The sequence below is a fragment of the Pholcus phalangioides genome, unplaced genomic scaffold, assembly GCF_987345545.1.
Source record: "Pholcus phalangioides strain wild (caught in Gottingen) unplaced genomic scaffold, Ppha-v1.0 ptg000015l_1, whole genome shotgun sequence".
Lineage (NCBI taxonomy): Eukaryota > Metazoa > Arthropoda > Arachnida > Araneae > Pholcidae > Pholcus > Pholcus phalangioides.
In genome coordinates this window covers 53,803,437-53,828,764 of record NW_028301608.1, presented here as the reverse complement: position 1 = coordinate 53,828,764, position 25,328 = coordinate 53,803,437, and the positions used below count along the sequence as shown (strand labels likewise).

Sequence of the window (25,328 nt, the reverse complement as noted above, 5' to 3'; positions counted from 1 at the left end):
TGTTTGCCCCCGGCCGATCAAGCATGTAGTTGCGGCCCTGCTGATCAGAGCCGTAACTGGGGGGGGGGGGGGTCTGGTGCCGGATCAAAGGGGGGTGAAAATTTCACCTTTTAACTCAGGGGTGCGCAACCTCCTGTCAGCGGCCAGCGGAAGGTGTTCTGGAAGAAAATTATCTAGACATAGTGGGTGAGATAAATGCCTGGGAGTGACCATAAATGACCATATTTCCTTTTTGAAAATACGGAAATCTAGTTGCATACGGGATATCAACAACTATCGTAAAAAAAATTGTCAAATACAAGCCAATTAAAAATTTGACCAGACAAAAACATTTTCAAAGGCAAGTAAAATGGCAATTACAGACAATTTGAACAGTCCAGGGAACTCGGATTCATAGAAGAGTCTCATGATTATTTGAGACCCGGAAATATAATTTTTAAGAGAAAGTGTGTAAATTTGTATGCCGTGAATTTAAACCAGATAGCGCACGGCCTACTAGACATTCACTAATTGTTTAGTGGGCTATGGATAGAGACACCTGAACATCACTGTGGGATGCCCAAGAGCATTACGGCCATAATGTTGATGCGTAGGCACGAGCGTTGAATCGGGGCATATTCATGAAACAGGAGCTTTGAGCACCATCACCAAAAGAAAAGCTCGCGGACAAGGACTCTAACATATACTTTAACTGAAATTATCATGGTGCTATTCATTGAATCAAGCAACAGGGGTCGCATCGTGAGGACCAAGATGCTCGTGGGGGAAAGGAAAAATTTTATTTTTACATGAAAAATATGTCCTCTAACTTTTTTTCTAGATAAGGATGTACGCACATTCTTTTTTTTTCCCTTCCCACCTGCACAGACTTGTTTCTCTGCGCACAGAATTATACAGAATACATATTTTCAGATGTTTGATATTATTTGTTCCTTATACAATATAAGGATGTTTTTCTGCGTAGCAAAAACGCTTTGTGTACGCGGAAGCATTTTGGCTCTAATTGTCCAAATTTTGTAAACTATATGAAAAAAATGGTGCGTTTTTTAGTTACTTTCTTTCATAATCAATAAACGGTAAAAAAAATTTATCAGCATAAATATACTTTATAGATGATGTTAAAAATAACTATACAGTACAGTTTTATATTTTTTTTTTACATTACATCAAACCTCTGCTGCCATCTACCAAATAAAAAACACAACTATCAAAATTCTTAGAATGATATTGGGGACCGGTTTTCGACTTATTCATCACATGAAAAAAAACAAAACTGCATGGTATAACATTAATGAAAATATCACGTTTGCTTCGAAATTTCAACAGTAATTTTACACTGTGCAACAATCGTAAAAACAGTTTCTATACTTATTGTTTTTACTGATGTTATTTTACTATATGTAGACAACAACTGTTCAAATGTTGCAGTAAATTTGATATTTCAACTAATATTACTGCTTGTATGATATTTATTAATATCATAATTGTATTGTTTTTAATTTAAACCTCAATAATATCGAATAACTCAAGTGTGCATCAGTATGAAGTAGGGTTGTCAGAAAATTCTAAACTTGGTCATGACGACGCATGCGCATGCATCTTCGGCCATGTTCCTTTCATATATTTACAACAGATGGCGCTACACACGAACAATGAAAACAATTGTTTTCAACCAAAATAGAACCGCTTTTAACGGTGCTTTTCAATTGGGATATTTATTAATTATCAGGAATTTTGTAATGTTTCACACATTTCGCTTTTTCCAGAATTTAACGAGGAAGAGATCAGGCACTACCTCTTGATTTACATATTTAATGTCATAAATCATTGCGGCCAGAGTCGGTCCTAGAAATTTTGCCGCCTGAGGCGAATGATATTTCGTCGCCCTTAAGATACGACTGTTGGAAAAGAGTCCTCTTTCTTCCCCTCTATTACTTTGATAAAGTGGTTTCCGAAGTGTTGGTCACGACCCCCTTGGGGAAGGCGCGTGTGTAACGTTGATGATTTAAGATGCCACAAGAGAATTTCCTAAATAAAAACATTGTGATGGAGTAAATATATCAAATCGACCGATATACCGATTCTTCTTTGAAGGGGGAAGGTGGTCCCATAGTGGAAGCACTTGTTTAAATTTTTTCCTATGGCTTTTGGAAAAATGTCTGTCCTTCAAATGATTAATTGAGCTTTTAGCTTATATACAGCATATTAACGCATTAAAATTCTACGTAAAACTTACCAAAAATAATTTGAAAACTTTTTTTATCAATCAAGTATCACAAATGTGTTTTTGCGCATATACGTAGCAGCGAAATATTCTAGTCAAGTAACAGCCCTTAGTTCATATGTTTGGGACCAGAGGAGTAGTACGCAAGAGAGAACATGAGGGGTGGCTTGCCCTCCCCAAGACGATCAAAAATTAAAATATTTCCAAGTATTTCAGTAAAAAATTAGAATATATAAAGAAAATACCTTTGTACCGTATGTTATCTTTATCAATATCTGTTAATTTAAAATGCTTTTTGAAGGTTAGTAGCCCAAAATTTCTTCGGGAGAGACTCCTTGTGCGCCCCAAACCAAATGTGCCCCCCTAAAAGTCGATCTTGCGTGAATCAATGCTCGTGACCAGGGCGCAGGGTATTGTAATATGATAGGTCTTCTCAGGGTGCAACCAGTTAACGCGAATTCTACCACAAGTTATTATACCGCTTGTTTATTGTTTGGCGCAGCATAACCTTGATGGTCCTTGCACCTATAGAAACAAACTCCAATCCGAAGGTGAATATGCACCCTCGAATGAATAATACCACATCAAATCTGTCGAAAAAATCAGTAAATTGTTTTCTAAAAACACCCTCTACCGCATTTGCTATTGTGATTCGACGGCACATTCTATGATCAAAAATGCTTGTTTAGGTGTCTTATATCAATTCTTAAAGTTTGTCCCATGAATTTAGAATCGCCCTGTATTTTACAAGTGAGAAAGACATCAATGAACTGTAACTACTTACGCCATCTATCAAATATAACTGTTACAATTCTTCAATTCTTAGGGAAAAGCTTTTTTGGATTAAATATACAAAAATTTAAGTTCTGTAGAACAGCCTCATTATCATCAAGGTTTCCGCGGACCAGCCTTATAACTATCAAGGGTCGCGCGAGAAACTTTGCCCTGATATAGGGAACCGATATAGGTATACAGAAATGGGCAGTCAGAACAGTGCGAGCGAAACAGCACGACACTAGAGATTCTATTATGGTGTTGGTTGAAAGAGAGGCTCTGGAGATGAACGAGGAATCCAAATTTGTGCTGGGGAAATCGACTAAAGAAAGGAAAGTCATTCGGGAAAATGTTGATAAAGAGTGAAAAGATCTTTAACGAGAAAGAGCCTGAGTTTTTTTTTCACAAACCAACTTCTCTAGAGATAGGTGACACTTTTTGGAAGTGCAAGAAAGGAGGTGTGTTGAGATGAATTAAGCATTGAATAGCAAAGAGTTGAATAGAGCATTTTAACATTGAAAAGCATTATATTTACCTGCGCTTATTTATCCACGTTTCCCTTCAAAATTATTTCGATGTGTAAAAATTTCCGAGAGTGAAAACATCGTCATAATAAATTTATTATAAAAAATGCCGGCCTTGATTGCACCAAATTTTATCCAGGAAGCCCTTAATGCAACTGAAGTCTCCATGCCGTGCATGGATGGGACTCGCGTGTTTAGATGAGCGTGGGTGCCCCGTGAAGTATAAGTAAATTCAGAAATCCTCACTTCTGGTGGGTAAAAAATTTATAAAAAAAAACATCGTTTTAACAACTTATAATTTCTTGAAGAAACGGAAAATAAAGGGTTCAAAAATTCGATGGGAAAAAATGTTATGTTGTTGTTTCAAAGTTGTTTAGTCATCCAAGTGGTCTGATTTTTCCCAAACGATCCCATCTCGTTAAAATTTGAAAATAAAGAAACTCGCTTTGTAACAAGAAAGTTTTCTTGGAAAGCTTCTCGGGTTCCGAGGTTTTTAAGGGTTCCGTTTCATTTAATCATGCAAAGAATCCCCAAAAAAGCGGAATCAGGCCCCAGGAACCTCTTCAGTTCCGGGAAACCATAGTTAGAAATCTAGAACAATATTCATCAAAATTATTTTCAGTGGGAAAATGTTTGGTTCCCCTTATAGTTGTCAGTCTAAAGCTTTCATGCACCTACAAGCACAAGTTTTCCAGATATAGTGGTTTTTTGGTTATCCTCAAACTTTTTCTAGCAAATTAGTCTCTAATTTATTAGTCGCGTGATTTACTTTTGACTAGTGAGAGCATAGGATAATAGGTAGCTCAGCTATAAGGTAAGGTGTGTTTTAGGCTTGGAAATATGTTTATTTGCAAAAGAACACACGTACGCACAAACTCACCACAAAATAAATTTACTTTAAGGACAGTATCTGCGCGTCTAGCTCAGGCGCGGATCCAGGGTGATGTGTTGGGGGGGGCGATTTTTCACAATGAAGATGTCGATCGGTGAGAACCAAACTAGTGTCCGCAGGTGCCAAACGTACTTAAAATAAAAAAACTAATAAAAAATTAATTAAGAATTAAAATTATTTAAAACTTTCAATTAATTTTCATTTAAAAAATTAATTAACATTAAAATTAATTACGATTACATTTTAATTGAAAATAAAAATTAATTAAAAATTGAAGGCAGTTAAAAATTAAATCTAAATTAAAATTTATATTTATAAAAATTATATTTTTTCAATATGCAGCATACTTATTTAAAAACTTGCTTGCAGCAACTGGTGTTACAATTAATGAATAAGCTGTTTTTGATAATAAATTTGAACGTTTGTGCCGGCTACCCTCGCGAAAAATACCGTACGAAAAAAAAGTTTGAGGTGCAGACTGAATAATGTGTGTTATATTTATAAACATTGTAAGGAATTCTGTATACAGAATAAACATTGTAACATTACCAGCTAAAAATGTTTTTTTATTAACAGTATCATGAGCAATTGTACAAATAAATAAAAACTTTGCAGATGAAAAGAGAGCAGAATATCAAAAGCGTATGAAGAATTGGTATTTTAAAATGTTCCTAGAATACTATTTCTTCCTCCTTCGCTTGATAAAAATTAAGGCTCACAGTTAACCGGACAAAACAATGCGCACAAATAAAAATTCATCCGAATGTATTCGATAAATGCTTTTTTCCAGCTTTTCAAGTCAAAGTAGAGAGATACTTTCCGTTTAAATTTAATTTTTTTTATCCCTGTGAAAGTATTAAACGTTTCTCTTTGTGACGTTATGATAACAATTAGGCAAATTAATATGAATAAAATAAGGATCTCGGTTAACCAGAGGAAATGAATTCTAAGCTAACTCGGATACAAGAAACCTCGTTTAAGAGAGACGATCCTTGAACATTTGAAGGAAAAAAAATTATCTAAAGCCCTGACCATGGCCTCCACATCCTAGAGCAGGCCCCTAGGCTAAAGCCTCTAGTGGGCCCCCCAGACCAGACTTTTCACGGGCCCTTTTATAGTTAATTTATAGCTTAAAAAAACAAAAAAAATGATGAGAATCGTCCCCGGCCCTGTCAGCTCCACCCTTGGGAGCATGAACTTTACGCACAACAACAAAGTAGTTATCAAATAAATAGGTAGGCTACTACGCGCACACCGACAGCCTCCTTACCCGTAACGAGTCGCACTGAGCTTGCGAAAAATTCTTGTGACCGCTCAAACTTTAAATCACTTCATGGCTTCAGATAAAAAGCTGAACCTATGCGGCGCAGCTTTTGTCCTCTCATATGTAGGGTCCGTGATAAGGCAGTTTCGGTTTCAGTACAGCACAGGGTAGATGTTTTCCCTGTTCAGATTTTGAATGCCGGTGATGGGATCGGCCAAATGAGCTTTGTTTACATCAGTGATTCCAGGTGAGCCCTCTGTGGTCTGTCTCGTTCGATAGAGAATTCTATCTATTTGCCGGCAGATCCATGTGGGGCCCTCAACTGGCTCTGCTTGTCTCGTACTAATTCATATCAGCTCAGTACTCCCCACTCGGCACTGGACCCGACCAAAGGGACTTTGTTTCCATCCATGGGGTCCCTAAGGTGGTCCCTCTTGTTTCGCTCAATACCTTGTTTAGCATTTACTCATGATCTGCTTGGCGTATGCACTGAAAAGGTTCGGAACCGCTGCTGGAAACTCAAGCATCCAAAGCCGAGCTACACTCACTCCAGCAACTTTTCGTGTTTACGTATACGCTTCGAGGACTTGGCGATTGATGTAAAGAACATTAAGCAGTCTTCTTTCAGTTACTCACGTTCTAGACAGTTAATTTTTCTTTCTGTGAACAATTTTATAGCACACCAAACTTGTATCCTTTCTTAAAATGAAAATAAGTACTACACACAATAAAACACCCATTTATGACATGTCTGTATTTACAAATAATACCTTTAACTTCCTCATTTATCACTTATAATTTTCAAACGAGACGATAAAATTTAAAAAATTACAAATTTCCAGCTTTGTATACCCGATTTATGAAAATATTTTGCGTCTGAAACCCATTTTTGTCTTCAAATAAAGTTTCCCATCCTACTACGTATAGAGTCAGACTTTCAATAATCCCTCCAGTAATCCGGTGTTTTTAGGCCGGTTTTCTCCGAGCATAGAAGAGGAAAACAGTGCGCACATGTTTATGAGCAGAAGTTTGTTATTTAAATGGACTTTTTCAATCAATCTGCAGTAATTCGGCGATTTCGTTAACCCAGTACACCCTGGTGTGATATGTGCCAGATTAGCGAGTCTACTGTACTAATAATTCATATCTCTATTAATTCTAGAAAAATTGAATTCCATCAGCCTTTTTTTTTTTGCTGGTAATTTTTCAGTTTTTCCCCTCAATTTTTTTTTTTTGCAACACTGATTTTAACCATCCTCATGCCCCGTTACTGAAGACAATGTCCTATTTACAGAACTAAATGGGCTATAGCGCAGGGTGGCAAGTTCAGAAGGTCGGCAAATTTGAGGATTGAGTGGCCAAGAAAATTAGCAAAATGGTAGAAGGGCGGTGAAAATTTTATAACCGTCAAATAAACCCACCTCTTCCCAGACAGCAAGTGACCGTGTCAATGAGTGACCTAGAGAGTTTGCAAGCACGTGAATGAGCAAAAGCGTGACTTAGAGCGGGAGTAATGAATGATCAAATGAGTGACATAAAAAGTGAGGGACCAGTTCAGTGAGTGGCCTAGAGTCAGCCGTCAGAAGCGTATACTGGGCCCTCGGGAAAAGTAATTTTTCTGAGCCCCCTACCTGGCGAGACACGTTTACTTTTAAAATTTTAAACCAGAGGTCCCTCTGCATTTGAGGCCCCCGCCCGCGGGGAATGCGTTAAGACGGTATTGTCTAGAGCGCGTGTAAGTAACGAAACAATTACCAAAACCAGCGTCAAACACGTGTGTGACCAAACAGGGTGCAAACATGTAAATGACTAAAAGGTCCGTCCCACGAGAGTTTGCTAGGGGACGCTGGGTAAGATAATTAAAGTTAATAAAAGTCTTTGTCGGACATAAACCGCAAAAATAACAGCCGGCGTGAAGTAAACCGTGCTTGTTCGGTCATTCACAAAGGAAGACGCTCGTTCCTCTGCCTTTGTATTGAAAGCCTTAAAAATTATTGCTTCCCCGAGGCCCGAGACGACCGCGGATCCTGACAAAGACTTTTATTATCTTTAACTTTAATTATCTTATCCAGCGTCACCTAGCAAACTCTCGTGGGACGGACCTTTAAAAGAGTGACTTTAATACAGGTGTACTTGCAGGAGTGGGGGGGGGGGGGGCTATAACATGGGATGGAAAATTCGGGGATAGAGTAGTCGAGAAAATTAGACTAGAGTGGAAGGGCGGTGAAATTTGAATAGCCTTCAAATCGGCAAAACCGTAAATGCGCTTCTGACTGAACATCAAAATTACTCTCAATCTCCTAACCTGAATCTCTGGTTCGGTTTCAAATAAACAACTCATAAAGGATGAAAACTTTAATTTGGAACCACCTTAGCAGGAGTTTCAGAGAATTACTAATCAGGAAATATAAAATCTTGGAAACACAAATACACGAAATACTAAATGGTAAATCTTGCTTATTCGAATAGGACGTCAAGATAAAATATGAAAATGTTTTTAAATATGAAAATATAGCATTGAAAAGTTATTGAAACAAGTATAGACTGTTTTCGATAACAAGAAATAATTGACGCATATTTCAATAAAATATGGGTACTAATTTTTCTGCATAATTAAGAAAAATTTAAGAGTAAAAAAACTTCCTAATGAAATTCTAATATTGCGCGATTTAAAATAATAAATTTCTTATTCAATTTTGTGCAGACTATATGGTTGTCAAAAACCTATTCAAAAACAGTTTTTCGCCACAGATACGTTAAATAGCAAAAGCTTACTTTCATGCAAATTGAAATGATTTTCATTATTATTTAATTATGATTATCAAGTGCACAATATTAATTTTCAGATTTTTTGTCTGAAAAGATGGTGGTTAAATTTAATTCCCGCAGAACATCCGACTCCACACAATCAATTTTATATAGTGGATTCCACTTATAACGTTCCTCAAGGCCGAAACATGGGAAGAGGAGATAGGTTTGGTGCTCCGGGCGCTGGACCGGGGGGGGGGGCGTGAATTTCCACATTTTACCTGCCCTTTAACATTACAAGGGACACCAAGATGATGACCAAGCATCTGGTTGCGGCACTGCTCTTAGAACCCTTTCCCGCTTAGTGCGATTCATTTTCGTGGTTCCATCTTCAACTAATGCTCAGACCATAGAGACGCTTTAAACGGGAAATATTAATATTTCCCGTTTAAAGCGTTTTTCTGCTTAAAACGATTTTATGGCGGTTTTTGGAAAAGCATTATACGCGCGATCCACTTATAATGTTTAATCCAGGTACTTATTTCAAATTACAAAGGCTTTAATTATTAGATGGGGCAGAGGCCTATATTTTCATAGATATTATAGAGAAGCTATGTGTGTTCAAATGCTCACCTTCTGGCGCAGGTCTTTTGAGCTACGTTTTCGAGGAGGGGGGGGGGGGGGCTTTGCTGAGATTTTTCATACTTTTAGGCCCCACTATAGTGAATTTGTAGAGTGAAAATCAAAAATTGATAAGAATCGTCCTGAGCCCTGTTAGCCTCACCCTGTGGGGGAACCCCCCGTTAATGTCATCATCAGTGAATCCGTAAGCGAATGCAGCTTTATTCTCTGGGAAAACCCCAGATGTGCTACAAAAAGTAATAGAATTAATTTTCTTAATATCCATTTACTTTAAAATTTTAAAATTTTTGCTTACTGAAAACAGTTTTTTTCGAAGACATGGTCATTTTTTGATCCACGTCAAGCTTGCGGGTTTCAGGACTGAATTTAAAAAAAAAGAGATAACAAAGGCTAGAAAACGATGATTCGTCTTATTGGATGGCTTGTGCTTTACTGCGCGTTACCAAGAAAACTGAAGGGTGTACATTTTTTTGCCTCTCTACATGAGCCCTTAGGCGCTAGGGGGTAAGCGAAAAGGCAGCGTGACAGCCGAATCGTATGGAATCCCTGTAGAACCTTGGTGGGAATACAATTGACCCTCCTCCGGCTATGACTTCTTTATTTTTTCGACCTTACCAGCAGAAGAAATCTCAAGGTGAAACTTGGGGAACAAATTTTAGGGAAAGGAACTTCGAGAAAAAAAGGTAATTAATTAAAAAAATTAAGGATTAATAAAGAAAAAAAGTGAGGTAACTGGAGTTATGTTTGCTTGAAGGCTCTTGGGAGGGGCGATCGCCCCTTCACCTATTGTTTAAAGGCTCTTGGGGGGGGGCGATCGCCCCCATCGCCCCCCCCTGGATCCGCCACTGGTCTAGCTGCATCTCGATTCAATAACTTATCAACTTTTGCCAATTTTTTAAGTATTTATGGACTTTTTTAACTCACCCTGTGTATGATAACTCTGTCTTTAAAAGTACCTCTTTATTCTGTTTTCTTATTCTCAGGTTTACAACATGTTTCGTAGTTTTTTTCTCAAGGTTTTTCCATAGTAATTTTAGCAATGACTACGTGGCCTTGTAATACTTCTTCTGATCAAACATGTTTCGCAAACAACTTTTAAAAAAGTGTAAAATTTCCCATAGAGTCTCTTTTCGAATTTTAAATTACATCTATTTTTTCACGAAGGAAGGAAGTGATACTTAGACAATGCGTGTCATCCTAGTGTTAACGGTTGATCTATGTTACTCATCCAATATCAAATTAATTAATATTCCATTCAAATTTATTGATTTTGTTCTTACTAAGCCAATTTTCTCAGAGGAATGAATATTTAATGTGAGAAATTGAATTAAGTAACGAGTTGGCGAATCCACTGGCCTTTATCGTCATTTACGTTGACACCGATTTGACACGGTCCACGGACTGCAAATGCTATTAGTGAAGTCAAGTTCACTTAAATAATACTCTCGAATCACACACTGAAGCTTCTCGAAAGAAAAAAAAAATGTGTCGCACACATACTGAATAAATATCGTATTGGTGGCAGTGTTGAGGTCGATCGGTCGTAAATAAATAAATTATATTCGCGGTAATCACAAATCGAGAAATGACTACCAATTATGAAGTGCAGTTTTACTGACAAGAATAAAATGAATGTTTTCATGGACGTAGAATGAAATAAATACAGTTCTTGGGTACATCCGACAGAAAAAGTTTTGACGAGTAATTTCACTCCTCTTCGAAATTTTAAGGTGTAATTTTCTAAAAAGCGGGGCATTTTTTTAAATGAAAAACAGAGAAGTAACTCTATTCAAAGGAAAAGTTACCCAAAATTTGAAGAGGTGTTTTCACTCCTCAATGAAATTTGTAGTAAAATTGAATTTTGATGCGTAACCCAAGCATCTAGATGCGTAATGGCAAACATTGGTTATTATTATTGGCGAACACATTCTATTAAAGTCGAATCTCGTTATAACGAACTCCAAGAGACCAGAGAAATCGCTTCGTAATAAAATTTCGTTATAAAGGAATTTCAGATTTTTACATTGTTCCTATGTAAACTTATCAGGACCGTCACCAACCGTCAACACTATCGTGAGACAGGTTAGTTTTACTCTACTGTTGACAACTGGGCTTTCCAGATTGATGCATTGGGGTGAAGCTTCAGCTTGGTGCATGTTCAAAGCCTCCTGGAAGTACTAGGATAGTACTAGTAGTATCTAGGACAGTGTTTCTCAACCACCGGGCCGCGGCCCAGTACCGGGCCTTAACGCTATCCACACCGGGCCGTGAGTGATTCGCAGTTTCATTTTTCCCATTAATTTCTCGTTAGTTGTGTGTATGACCGGGCCTTTCACTTACACAAAAGAGATTTACCGGGCCGCGGGCTTCCAGAGGTTGAGAACCGCGGATCTAGGAGGCACGTTGCAACAGCTTTGTAATGATACCCTGGATGTTTAATCGCTGTAATTAGTCTGATTAGTCTAGTGCAACAAAGCTCGCCTGGCTCGGTTTTCTGTCCCGCATATACTGTTCTGAAGACATATTCACGCCAAAAATATCCACGGATGCGGAATTGTACACGTCCTTATCATGAAAATAGGTACAGACGCCTAAATAAGCCAAAAAAAAAAAAGCTCGTTAGTAAATGGTACATTAATAGTTTTTGCTAGCTCACACCAATTGTGTGTGCACTGTTTTCATCTTAAGAGATAACAGAAATAATACAATTCTCAATTTTAAGTGAAAATTCCCGACATGTTCTCTACGACTGTATTTTTTTCCCCAGTATAAAATAATCTCCCCCTTCACTGAATGTAACTCTGTAAAGGGATTCCTTTGGTACAAATAATATATGGAAAAAACGAAATATACATGGAGGGAGGGATGACGATGATGAGTGAGTCGGTCACGCTCGTGCGGGTACGGAAGCTCTTCAACCGGGCGGAAGGAGGGATTCCAACAGAAGCCTCGTCTTCCTTTCTCTCGGGCATCTCCCCACTCCCTCCATTTTTCCGCCGGAAGGTATTCGTACTCGTCCCCCCGTTCCGGTGAAAACGCAATTGTAAACCGAAACAGACTCAATAAAAAAAAAAAAAAAATGAAAAAGACACCCCAAAACTATATGGATTGTAGCATTTTCGCGGGCAATACACACACACGCGCGCGCGCATATGGTTCATGTGTACAGGTGACCTCCTCACTTCCATTCCAGATGCAGGCTCAATCTTTAGATTCGATCAAAATATATAGTTGTATTCTCAGTTATAACGACCTTGGTTGTAACGACAACTCGGCTATAACATCAATAATTGAAGGTTCTGACTCACTCCCGTAGAGTATACACGGTCAACTCACGGCCAGAGAGCCGAATATGGCTCTCGGAGTCATCTTATGTGTGCCCCACAACATCAAATCTAATTTTTGAAAAACGAACTAAGACGCTCATTTTTACAGATCACTCAAGTGACCCTTGGCGCAGTTCCAGACTACCCAAGTGGCCCGCGACACATTTACAGATCATTTAAGAGAGTGATCCGCGGCATATTTACAAATCACTTAAGTGTCCTGTGGCGCAGTTTCAGAGCACTTAAGTGGCCCGCAGTCGAGTTCCACACACATTTTTATATCAAAACCCACCCTGTCATTCATATTTTCTGACTTCTAAGTACAGGCAAGTACTTAATACATGTTTGTGTTATGTACTAACTGTTCTGAACGGAAAAATTTGCTTCAGAAAGTCATCTTGTCTCCACTGGGACTCTAATCCAGGCAAGCGCTCGCCCGGTATGCAAAAGGGCCTGGTTTCAAGAGAGTCCTGGCGGAGACAAGATGACTTTTCTTTCCGAGTTCACCTCAGCATAATATCCAAAAAAATCTGTTTCTTTGACACATTTAGTGTTTTAAAACTGTAATTTATTACTTCAATATTTTATGATATGCAAATCATTAAAAAAAAACACATTTTGGATTTTATGGGGAAGTAACGTGGAAATTGACCTTTATTAAAGAGGGAGGGGGTTCCAAAAGGTTGGGAAACACTGCTATACACAGCACTTTCAAAATGAACAAAACATAAACGTCAAACGTAGGGGCTAAGTTCTTACAAAAATTATTTAAACTTGTTTCACTGTTCATTGATAAATGATGACACAAATGTAAAGAAAAGGTAATTTTGTAATTTCATTAATTTGTTGTTTTTAAACTAGGCCGGATAGTCGAGAGTCTATTGTATTTATAATTGTTGTTGTGTTGTGTGTGTGTGTGGTAAACACAATTCCCCCCCCCCCTTCAATTTAACAATTGCTCAGCACTATGACATGGCACGTACATAGTCAGTGTAATACTGTACTACGCATAATGGATCCATTGAAATGAAAACGTCAACTCCTGTATCGAATGGCGTGATCGTTGACGTCAGGACACTGTGTAGTGAAATGACAAAAGCATATGGACAGCGCTCTTGTCGGTTTATCATGCTAGTACAGTAGTATACGTGCTGCTCTTGATGTGGCGAAGAGCACCGTTCAGTAAAAGAATCACAATTCATATTATGAATCATATTTGAATAAAAAACTGATAATGAGGTTAATGCAGGGCTGAAATTTTTTTTATCACATATGTTACTGCCAAAACCCGAAATTAGCCAGTTTGAGAAGTGGCCGGTGATCCTTGGCCAAAGCCCGATAACAAAAGACGTGATTTGGAATCATCGTTCAGTTGGGGTATTTTTTCGTGATAATTATGTCCACGTTAGTTATGGCAAACTATCAAACCTTAATCATGATGCGGTAATCATTTTTTTTCCCAAAATTTGGCAGGAAAAAACTATATGGTTTTATAATTATTTTTATAGTTTTTCTCTCAAATTTTTCACTTTGTTTTTTCCTCGTCACATGGTGCTAATGCAATACAGCTGCCCTGTACAGACATGCATCACACGTTGGCGATTAAAAAAAATGGATTTGGTCCCTACCGGGCCGTATTACATCAACTAATCGATCTTTGGCCAAAATTTTTTTCACCTATATTATAGAAATAGAGATGGCTTTTTTTCAGCCCAATATCAAGGAAAAACAGATATTTTCTGGATTTTATATCGGGGTGAACTCAGAAAGAAAAGTAATCTGGTCTGCGCCGGGACTCAAACCCAGGCACTCTTGCAAAACGGGAAAGTATGCTACTATCTACATCACTGGAGACTCAAACTTGCCTTTTTGTATTTCACGCACTGTAGCGTGAGGTGCTCAAGTAGAGGCAATAATAGCCTCTCTTAACGGGGGCCATTTGCTCAAGCTAAGAGGCTGCTAATACTTCTACTTCAGCACCTGAAGCTACAGTCCTAGGACATACAATTAAAAAAAAAACTTTCATAGTATTACATTCAGCATTATTCAGTAACATCATCCTCGGATTCAGTATTATTCATTGAAAAGCAGAGTATTTCTCAATTGAATAATTTATTAGGGAAACAGATATGTTTTGGATTTTGGTGCTGAGCTGAACTGGGAACGAAAAGTCACCTGGTCTCCACTGGGGCTCGAACCAAAGCCCTCTGGCATTCCCGGAAGGAATGACACCATCCACACCATCACAGACACGACGGTGCCTTCCTAAAAAAATAAAAATCCGGAAAATATCTGTTTCCTTGATATATTTGGGCTGGGGAAAAAGCCGTCTATATCTCTGTCTTTGAACAATTTATTGTTTGTCTTTTCACCAATCGCTATATATTACTATGGATTATAATAACAGCACATCTTAACCAGAGGCGGATTTATGGTTTTGCCACCCTCCTCTATCTTGTCTAATTTTATTGAATACTGATTTATGAAATTTTTGCCACACTGGGATTCGGCCAGCTTAGCCCCTCTTCCCAGTAAATACGTCTCTGATCATAACGTGAAGATTTTTATGCAAATACAATTGCATCTGTAGATAGCAATCAGTTACGGTGGGTTATGTATTCAAACCTAGACTCCATTTAATCTTAAATTACAAATAGCTACAAAAAAAGATATTTCTACAAATACAAAGCTATGGATGCAGATGCTTCGATAGTACTTCGACTGGTAATTACTATGCTGATATCGTAATACGAAAAAAAAAAAATAGTATTACACCGAAGTGGTCTCGCAATGCTCATTCATGCCTCACGTGGTTGAATAAGTTTCTGACACAGATCGAGAAAGGGAACCCTGATTATGTGTGTGTGTGGCTTTCGTAGTTTTCAACATGACACCACAGGGAGGGGAGAGATTAGAATCAGGTACCACCATTTCATCAAATATAACAACCAGGACCTGTTTCTCATACGAGCAAATGGGTCACGTGCCCAGAGCCCACAAATTTTCAGGGCCCTAAAATTAGTTGCATTTTGCATTTTAGGCACCAGCCCACATGCTCCCTTCTCCCTGTGTGGCCTTTGCTTCAACACTATACCTCCAAAAATTAACATTATCCCAAGACCTGAACTTATGAGGAACAGGCCCTGATAACGCCAAAACACTGATACAGTTTCACGGATAAAAAATGAATGTTTCTGCTTTTGACTCCCCAACCCTCTTCGAATTGAGTCTTATTATGGCAATAGCAGAAACATTCATTTTTTGCCCGTGAAACTGTATCAGTGTCTTGGTGTTATCAGGGCCTGTTGCTCATAAGTTCAGGCCTTGGGATAATATGAATTTTTCGGGAAAGAGACAAAATTTTAAATAGTTTTCGAAAACTTAATTTGTGTGCTAAAAAGAACCGTATATACATTGTAATATACTGTATGTAATTTTACGTCAACGGTCTGAAACAGAACCTTAAGACGGTTGTTTAAGGTTCAAAAAATTACTTTGTTACTTTAAAAATTATTTTGCCCAGGAGCCCCATGATTTCCTTAAGACCGTAGTCTTAAGGGAATCATGGGGCCCTTAGGCGAAGTAATTTTTTTGAAGTCAATACCAGGCTATAGATTTTTTTTCCTCCTTCCAATTTACATGCTCACACTCAGAAGTTTCATCCACATCTCATTTTCACGGGGGCCCTCTGCACTTGAGGGCCCCCCAGGCCGTGCTCCTGTGGTCCGGACGAAACTGATGTAAAATATGAAAAAAAGACCCTATATACATAGAATTTGTCTCTTTACATGAGCCCTTGAAATTTAGGTTCCATTGTAATGAATAGTAATAATTAGCATAGTGGTAGATTGCTGAAAGCTAATGAACCGTGGAAACTTTCCTGCACGCTGAAGTGACGCAACAGGAACTCTTGAGAAATTCCACTTTGTTAGGGTGACCGTTTTTCCTGTTTTTTTTTTTGAGTGGGTGTTTATCTACGTATACGGCCATTGAACAAGGCGTAGAAATCACAGAAACACACATGCCCATAAATATTGAACTGTGTTTCATCTTGCCCACACTCACCTCTAGTATAGGGATTCACGGAGGATACCAGGAGTGAAGAGAGGAAGCGTGAAAAAAAAACACGCGTATCCCCCTACAGGTAACAGCTGATTTGACTGCGAGTAATATCAAACCACAACAGAAAGCTGAGAAGAGTTGAGAGGGGGGGGGGCGAGTGGAAATGATTCGTAATTTTTTTTTAAAGGTACAACCGAGGATATACATATCCCGGGGCGGATTAAAGAGCGCGCGCGTTCGGTTGGCGCGTGGCAGATGTCTTTCTGATGTATAGTACTCACTCCACTCTATTATAGATTTCACCGGGCGCAGATGTTTTCATTGGGGAGGGTGAAACCCCTGAAAAAAAAACACTTTTGCCTGCCTAGTCTCGCGACGACCGTTAGAAGTCCCATGAACGCATCTACAGGATAGACGTATCGAAAACATGGGCCACAAGGCCAGCAAGCAAAGGACTCCAACGTCCGATCATGGCCAAGTGGTGGGATCGGTCGACGGCCGGAAGAGTCGATCCAATAAGGTAAGATTTTGTCGTTTTTTCCCATATGTGTGTGATGACACAATTTATATACATATATATACAGTAGTACTGCGATTCGGGTAAAATGAAATTCGAGGTCGCGGAGGAAAGCCGAGTAAAATGTCATGCGTTGCTTGTAGAGAAGCTAATGAATCAATATTTATGACAGAAAAAATCTAACAAATAACTTTTCCTTAAATTTAAACAGTAATATTTTCATCTTGTTTATTTTTCTCGTCATCGAGTGATAATTTATTAAGGGATGCGATGGAGAAATTTCGCAACGGTGAGCATCCAAATCTGTAGGTCTGGAGCTCTCAACCCGTGCTCCGTGTGCACTTCTCAGGGTCTCCGTGGTCGCCTCAAGACAATAAAACGAATCAGTAAATTTGATAAATGAGTAACATGTGACGCCTACGAGGCTCTGCTATAGAAATTATACGCTAAATAGGGTTCCTCGAGTGGAAAAATGATTGAGAACAGCTGATGTAAACCAATATTCAGAGCCGTCTTAACCGATGAGCTCGCTCTATTGGCTTATTCGTTCATACGGAGGAGGGGGGGGGGCTCTGATGCCATCGGCATAACAATCGACATTAATTGTTTTATATTTGTAGGGGTTCCCAGTACTTTTCTCCCGAAGTTGGTTTTCTGGGGGTTCCCAACTTCAAGGCGCGAATGCGAGTCGATCTGATCTCCCCGTTAAAAAGTCTCGCCACTGAGAGTAACACGCCTACAACGGCACAAATATTCAATTGTTACACTCCATTCAAAATTTGAAATATAGATGGCAGCACTAAATACTCACGCACGAGAAACTATATACGCACTCAGACTGTTAGGTAAAGACATACTCACACTTCCGACACAACTCAGTCGCCAATTGCCCAAGGTGATAGACCGGAGTTTGCTCGAAAGAAAGTATATTTCTTGGTCCGAGGGCCCATGTGGTGCTGTTTAAACGGCCCCCATCGATATTCATCTGAAAGTGGAGCGAAATGAATATTCCGAATCACCAGACATTTTCAAATGCTTATTGCTGTTACAATTACTGTCCTCTATACATATTTACCAAGACAGTTGGGCACTAGTATCATTATGGGTTTAAATTTATTTGAAACCCAACATCTGAAATTGAAATGTTTCTACTAAATAAAATATTTAAAATTTTTTATTTAAAAGTAAAAATTTTTCAAATTTTATTTCTTGTCGTATGTTGTAATGCTTTGTCTTTGATGATCCAAACTGAAAGCTCTCCTTTCTTGTAAATTTATTATAGGGCTATGAATTTTGTAATACTTATAATTTGCCAATTTATTGATACCGCGTTTCTCGGAAAAAAAAAACCCCATCAAAATATATTTTAATGATAAACGTAAGTGTCGCACATTTCCAAAAGAAAAAATTCAACCCCTCTTATGCGCATTACTGTTTTTATATGTATATATTCCACATAGACCTACAGATAATTAAAGAAAATTTCTTGTTGAATGACTAGAATTAATTCTTAATATAGAGAGAAACGATGTCACTCTCCGCTTTTCATACGAAGTACGAAAGCCTGGATAACCAAGCGGAGATCGAGATGTTGTTCGGAAAGAAAATTCACATTCCTCTGTGGGGAATCGAACCACCAATCTCTCACTGTCCGGGCGCGTGTTCTAACCTCGTAAGTAAGGTTAACTGTTCTCTAACCTCTAACTGTTCGTAAGGGCAATTAGCTGAGCTTGGAGGCTGTCCATGCGCGGTCCCGTTCAGCATTCATACATATGCTCTAAGGAGTGAAAATGTCTGTCCTCTGTAGTTCAATGGTTAGAACGCTCGCCCGGACAGTGAGCGATTGGTGGTTCGATTCCCCACAGAGGAATGTGAATTTTCTTTCCGAACAACATCTCGATCTCCGCTTGGTTATTCAGGCTTTCGTAATTCTTAATTGTTCAAACGCAATTGATTCAATTTATACAGGGTGTCCCATAAATTCGTAAATAGTTTAAAAAATCATAAAAATTGAACCGATCGGTATATTTGAATGCAGTTTGCGAAACAGTTATTTCACGAAGGGAGAATTTTTTTTCGATATGGGAAAAAAATTAGTTTAATTTAATTGATAGAGGGCGCTGCAAGAAAGCAAATTACCGGAAATATGCAAATGAGAGTCCTATAAAATGTAGGGTGTGCGCGATTAACCGCTCATTTCTGAATTTTCCTGTTACTGGCACTTTCATAAGGTTTTCATTGTGATTTTGACATTGGTGGAGAAAGTATTATTGGTGAAGTTGTTTTTTACTTCAGCCACGAATCACCGGCTAAGCTTTACGAATGTTTCGGACACAGAAGAGATTAAAGAAAGTTTCAGATCCTATCATTCCTGCCGGAATGGTTTTCCTCTGCCCCTCTATCGTAAAAACTTTGAACGAATTTTTTTTCTATATCAAAAAAAAAAAACAAAAAAAAAAACAACAACCTCTTTTCGTGAGAATAAAAATAATTAATAACAATAATTTCGCCGCATTTAAATATACTGATTCCATTTCTTTTTATGAATTTTTAAACTATTTACGAATTTATAGGGCAACCTGTGTTTGAACGTTACATAATACTTTTTTTGTCTATTATATCCCACGTATCTCACAAAGACTGTGATTTTCGAAACAAAAACTAACGCACGTGTTGCATCTGCGTATAAGCGCTTGAAGCCTCTGTTCATAACTGCCCACTTATTTCTTCAAAAACGTAAGAGCCGCGTTTATACCAAGAAATGCAATACTTAATACATTTTTATTGATGTATTATTTTAAAAGAATAACAACGAATTTTCATATCGCGAATTCGCATGCTTTAAAATGATGCACAGCATTTTATCGAATATTACCATACACTACCCATATGATTTGAGTAAACTGTATGGACCCAGTTTGCCAGGCATGTAAATAAGTTGAAAAAATTTGCCAGAAATTTTCAACTCGTTTCAAAATTTATTGCAAACCTTTTCAATTTAATTGCTCGTCCGTCAATCTAAGCGCTTTTGATTTACAGTGTAAAGATTGGAATATAGACACAATTCCAAGAAAAAAATAAAGAAACACTCCATTTCATTTTATTATTTTTACTTTATATTTAGTACTTTTTATCGAAACAACATTAGGCCGTTATTACGCTATAAAAAATTGATAAAAGATATTTCACAAAACATGAAAAAAACCAATAAACATATTGGCTACATTCACTCGAAAGTCCCCACGTTGGGACAGATTTTTGTGTACTTGACGGCTACTACTAAACTACTTGACGCGTGTAAAAACAAGGAGCCTTAATTTTAAATTCATAACTGTAGCCGTACTTGCTCCAATAATTTTTGTAAATCACAATATTTACGAATTTATGGAAATTTTTTAGTGGACATGCAGATGTTGCATGCTCAGCTGCATGTCTGCTAATCTAAGCCTCAGATTAAAAATTAAAAAAAAAGATTTAAATATATATAAAGGTACGATTCCAAAAAAAGTAACTTTTTATTTTTATTTTCGGTAACTTAGAAAGTCTTCACAACCATAAATAATTTATTTACAAAGCCAGTATTCAAAAACACTCATGAATAATAGATGATAAACATGATAAAGATGGGTGTGTATATATAGAAAAAATCAGATGTAGAGAAGGATTTCGAGGCGTATACAAAACATATTCGGTTACAGAGAATTGTGAAAATTAGGAAGCATTCGCTGTAATGTCGAAAAAGTTCTGAAAAAATGACAATTTTTCCTTCTCTTTCTCTCTTATCATGGCACATACTCCTCGTAAAAATTACTCTGAGGCACTTCTTACAAAGAATAGAAAAGTCAGTGTTTTAACCCCTTCTTCCTATTTTTGGGCTTTTCCCCACTGTACACATGGGTTTTGTGATGACATTACCACATATTTTCGGGTATAAGGCAAGTTTTTTTGTTGAAAAATTTGTTTCTTAACTTGGGGGTCGGCTTATACACGGGTCAGTTTTTGAGAAAATACCGATCCCTCTCTTTACCAAATTATATAGCTACTGGCCTGCGCACGGCTAGCTTGAAGATCCGCGACGTTATTGGACTACTTTACATGGCGTCATTACTAAGTATAATAATTTTTGCAGCTAGCTCAAACCCCACAGAACCAAAGGGGGGGGGGGATCAAAAACATCGTTGGCTTTGACACTCGGTGGGAATATATGGACCGAAATGTATGAGAGTTCAATAAAGAAACAACAAAAAAGCGGTGCCTTAAAGAGACCCGACATTGGCCTAGTGTGCCACTGGGTTCTCACAAGGTTTGGAATTTTGTTTCCAGCGAAATCATCATAAAATCCTTCAAAAAGTGGCGTATTAGTAACGCGATGGACGGAACAGAAGACGACATATTCTTTGAAAGTGACGACGGTAATGACAGCGCAGTGGAAGATGAAAACGAATATACCATACCGTATGGTGACTTGGATTTCTATGTAAAGCTTGGAGCATGGACCCCACATCCTGCAGCAGGGCCCCTAGGCAGGGACCTTTTTCGGCCCTTCGAGCCAGACTTTTCCCGGGCTCTTCTATTGTGAATTTATGTTATAAAAAACAAAAAAAATATATAATTGTTCCGGGCCCCAGGGCTGGAGCCCTGTCAGCCCCACCCTTGGGGAGAAAGCCATAGCTTTGAGAATCAGAAGAAATGGATTAGAAAGTTTTCGAATCATTTTTCATTTTAAATTTTATTTCATGAAAAAACGTACGAATTTTTTTCCCCTCTAGATTTTTGGGACTTTTAATATGGGTTTTTAATTTATTGCGGTTTTCTTGGTCCCGAAAAGAAAGAGGGGGGGGGGGGTTTGGCTTATACAAGAATATATACGGTATTCAACTTTTGTCTCTCCCAGTGGCAAAGAGACCACGGACCAGAGCTTGAATTTGAAAGTCGTTTCCGAAAGCTGAAAAAGTCTTGTTGAAAAAACTTTCCGATAAGCGGGAAAATGTAGACGATTCCATACTGCCATGGAAGTGAGTAGCGATACAATAATTGGGAATTTTAATTGTTTAGATGGTTGACTAAATCGCTTTGATAATAAGACATTCTGTGCAAAGAATGTCTTAGAAATTCAACTGCGGCAAGACCGAAAATCAATTTCATCATCGATTTTCAATCATCCAATGGAAATGATCTAAAAGGCGTTTAAATGCAGAAGAAGCAGCAATTTTTTTACAATTTTATAATCTCACGGAGCAAAAAATGGATATTCGCTTATAATGAGAAATCCGTTTTAACGACAATTTTCCTCGTGATTGTGGACAGTCGTTATAACCGACTTTCACTGTATTTATTTAAAATAAAATATTATTGCACTTAATGCAATAAAAAATTTTATAATTGCTCCAAAAACATGTCATCCTTTCTAAAGTCATTTCAAATTCATGATTATATCGAACCTTTCCCAAGTACGTATTTGTTTACTGATTGCAATATTTACGAATTTCTTCGGTTAAGCACGTCCATTGTTAATGTTATCATAGGGACTTGAATTTCGTGAACAAAAAAAAGACGTTTTTGTTCGGATTTGGACTTCAGTGTACGAATATACCATCACCCAAAACCAAATTGTTGATCATAATCAATATTGGCAGTTTAGGAAGTTCTGGAAAAGTAGAGAATACTTCCGGCATCATCTTCATCATATAAGCTTTTTCTTGCTCACTTTATACTCCTTCGTCTTTACATCCCTCGTTGCTAAGGGTTACGAAGGATACGCACCTTTTACCTCTCTCATACACACACACTCTCTCCGACATCCTTTTAGAAGGTCCAGGAAAAATGTGAAGGTAAAAGCAGCGACACCCACGCGATGTTATGCCCCCGTGTCTGCTAAATCTCTAGGAAATGAATGTGAAATTCCCGGTATTTTTGAGAGACGCGTGGGCGTGTTTCGAAAATTCTGCTTCTTTATATCCGACAACAATTTTTGCCATTTATTTTTCACGACTCTTTCGGATTTTTTTCCCCTTTTTTTTATGTTGCCTTAACTTTAAACTTCGAAAAAAAAAATTACATGCTCTTTTTAATTCAAAATTTTAAAGTAAGAGTGAAATAACCGTTAATAACACTATCATTTTTTTTCAAGCTGAAACTCTTTAAAGCGTAGAATTTTAAAGAAAAATACAGTATTATCCCTAACAGACTCACACTTATGTAAAGTGTGATATATCATAGAAATATACCCAGTATACTATAAACTTGTTACTGTAACATTTTTACTAGAAACTATTGCTTAACTATTTAAAACTAAATATAAAATGATTGAAATTAAAATAAATGAAGATATAACAAAATAATTATAAGAACAAAAAATCAATCAGTTGATGGAAAATAAAAAAATGACTTATGATTGAATATTCTAGTAATAGTTAATTGAAAATACTACATTTTAGTTTTATTCGTAAATGTTATAATATGTATTTCCATCAAGCTTTGTGAATATTAAATAATTTTTGATATTCGCTTTTACTTTAATTTCTTTCGATGTGTGATTCTTATGTTTAAATTGAAAATAAATTGCCGTTGTTTTATTTACGTGCATAAAAATAAGATTGTATGATGTATATCAAACTGGAATACAGTGACACCTCTGCTAACTAACATAATTTGTTCCAGAATCACGTTCTTTAGCCGAAACGTGATTTCCCATGGGTTTCTATGGAAAATCATTCAATTCGTTCCAAAAATATGGCGCAAAATTTAAAGATAGGTTATTTGAAAAATCAAGGAATGCTATAAAAAGACACAAAACTGACCAAAGGCTAAAATGAACATCTTCAAAATCGGATGAAGGAGAATTTACAGGAAGATGAGGTGTACTGAGAAAATCTTTCTCTTCTACACTAATGTGTTTCTCAACCGCCGGGCCCTGATATCATTCATACCGGGCCGCGAGTGAGTAGCCATTTCATTTTTCCTCAGTCATTTTCCGTTGGTCGTATGTTTGACCGGGCCTTCGACTCACAAAAATGAATGAAACCGGGCCGCGGACTTGGAAAGGTTGAGAACGACTGTTCTACACTATGTACACAACCCAGTCGAGTTCGTGGGTGTCCCAATCCTTTTGTGTGATTTGGTCACCTCATTTCTGTGTCTCATACATGAGATGGAGAAGATAACCTCCTAGAATTCCAGATTGTTCAGTTTGATCCTGAGTCTTGCACTAAAAGAACGCGTGCTCTAAAAACATAGGCTTCCTATTTTTTTTTCCAATAGATTTTCTATCAACTGAATCTTTCATTTTACATGAAATGGTTCAAAAACTTTTATAAAAAAAACACCTTGAAAAGATTCTGAGGTGGATATGAATCAGTTCGGGCTCTGGTGGCAGAAATTTTTATGCTGATTTTCACTAAAATTCATATCACGACGCCGCTGTTTTATGTTATCATATCTCATCGAGCATCTATCTATCACCGAAAATGTTCGTTAGCCGAATTCGTATTGTCAGTCAAGGTGTCACTGTATATTGGGCCAAGATTACATTATAAAAGTTTTGTATAAGTTCTTTTATACGAACAACTTGAAAAATACAACCAATAAGCTTATCGGTTACATTCGAGCGAATGTAATCGATGATCTTACTGGTTGCGTTTGGGAAGTTTTGTAAAAAATTTTTTTATAAAACTTTTCTAGCGTAATATCGGCCTAATACTGTAAGACATTCACAATTTTTTATGGGCAGAGTATTTTATTTTATCATAAAAATAAATTTTTATTAGCTTTATTTTAAGGAGTACCAATTTTTTCCTGATGAGCATTCCTATTTTGAATTGTTGTATTTTAGTTATTGCGGCCTTTGTATTTATTAGATTTGCATTTGTATTTATATTACTCTTAAATACCTGTATCACAAATTACTCTTGGAATATCCTAATGTTACTCATATTCCATGTATCATAGAAAACTCAACAAATATCGTGCGATATTAGTGCACAATTAGTAATAATTAATTATATATTTAATGTGATATTAGTGAGCAATGACGGTATTTCCAAATTTTTAAAGCATTTTGCTCCCTAAAACATCCCCGCAGCAAATAAATTCCAGTTCAAGTAAATCATTGAATAATTTCAAAAAAATCAAATCAAACGTAACACCAGTGAATAACTTAATGATAAAAATTCAAAATAATGCGATGATTATTCTTCCATTCGAGTTTAAAAGTGATAAAATTTTATTTAATTTTTAAGATATATATATTTTTGAATTTCTAGAAGTAATTGAATAATTAGTAACTTGTAAAATTTAAACTTGTAGAATTTAAACTTGAAGATGTAACTTGTAAAATTTAAGTTTGAAAAAGTAACT

The 25,328-nt window shown here is 37.2% G+C and overlaps 1 protein-coding gene across 2 annotated transcripts in view; it reads left to right on the top strand.

Moving 5' to 3' along the window:
- The first annotated feature begins 16,840 nt into the window (after window positions 1–16,840).
- The window catches only part of insc (spindle orientation adaptor protein inscuteable), a 60,621-nt gene continuing 52,133 nt past the window's right edge, over window positions 16,841–25,328 (top strand). Inside the window, exon 1 of one of the 2 annotated variants that reach the window (XM_089243795.1) lies at window positions 16,841–16,976. In XM_089243795.1, coding sequence (XP_089099921.1) covers window positions 16,884–16,976 — 93 coding nt within the window. In that variant the 5' untranslated portion in view covers window positions 16,841–16,883. The remainder of the gene's footprint in view (window positions 16,977–25,328) is intronic. The other variant, XM_089243794.1, reaches the window with a different exon arrangement.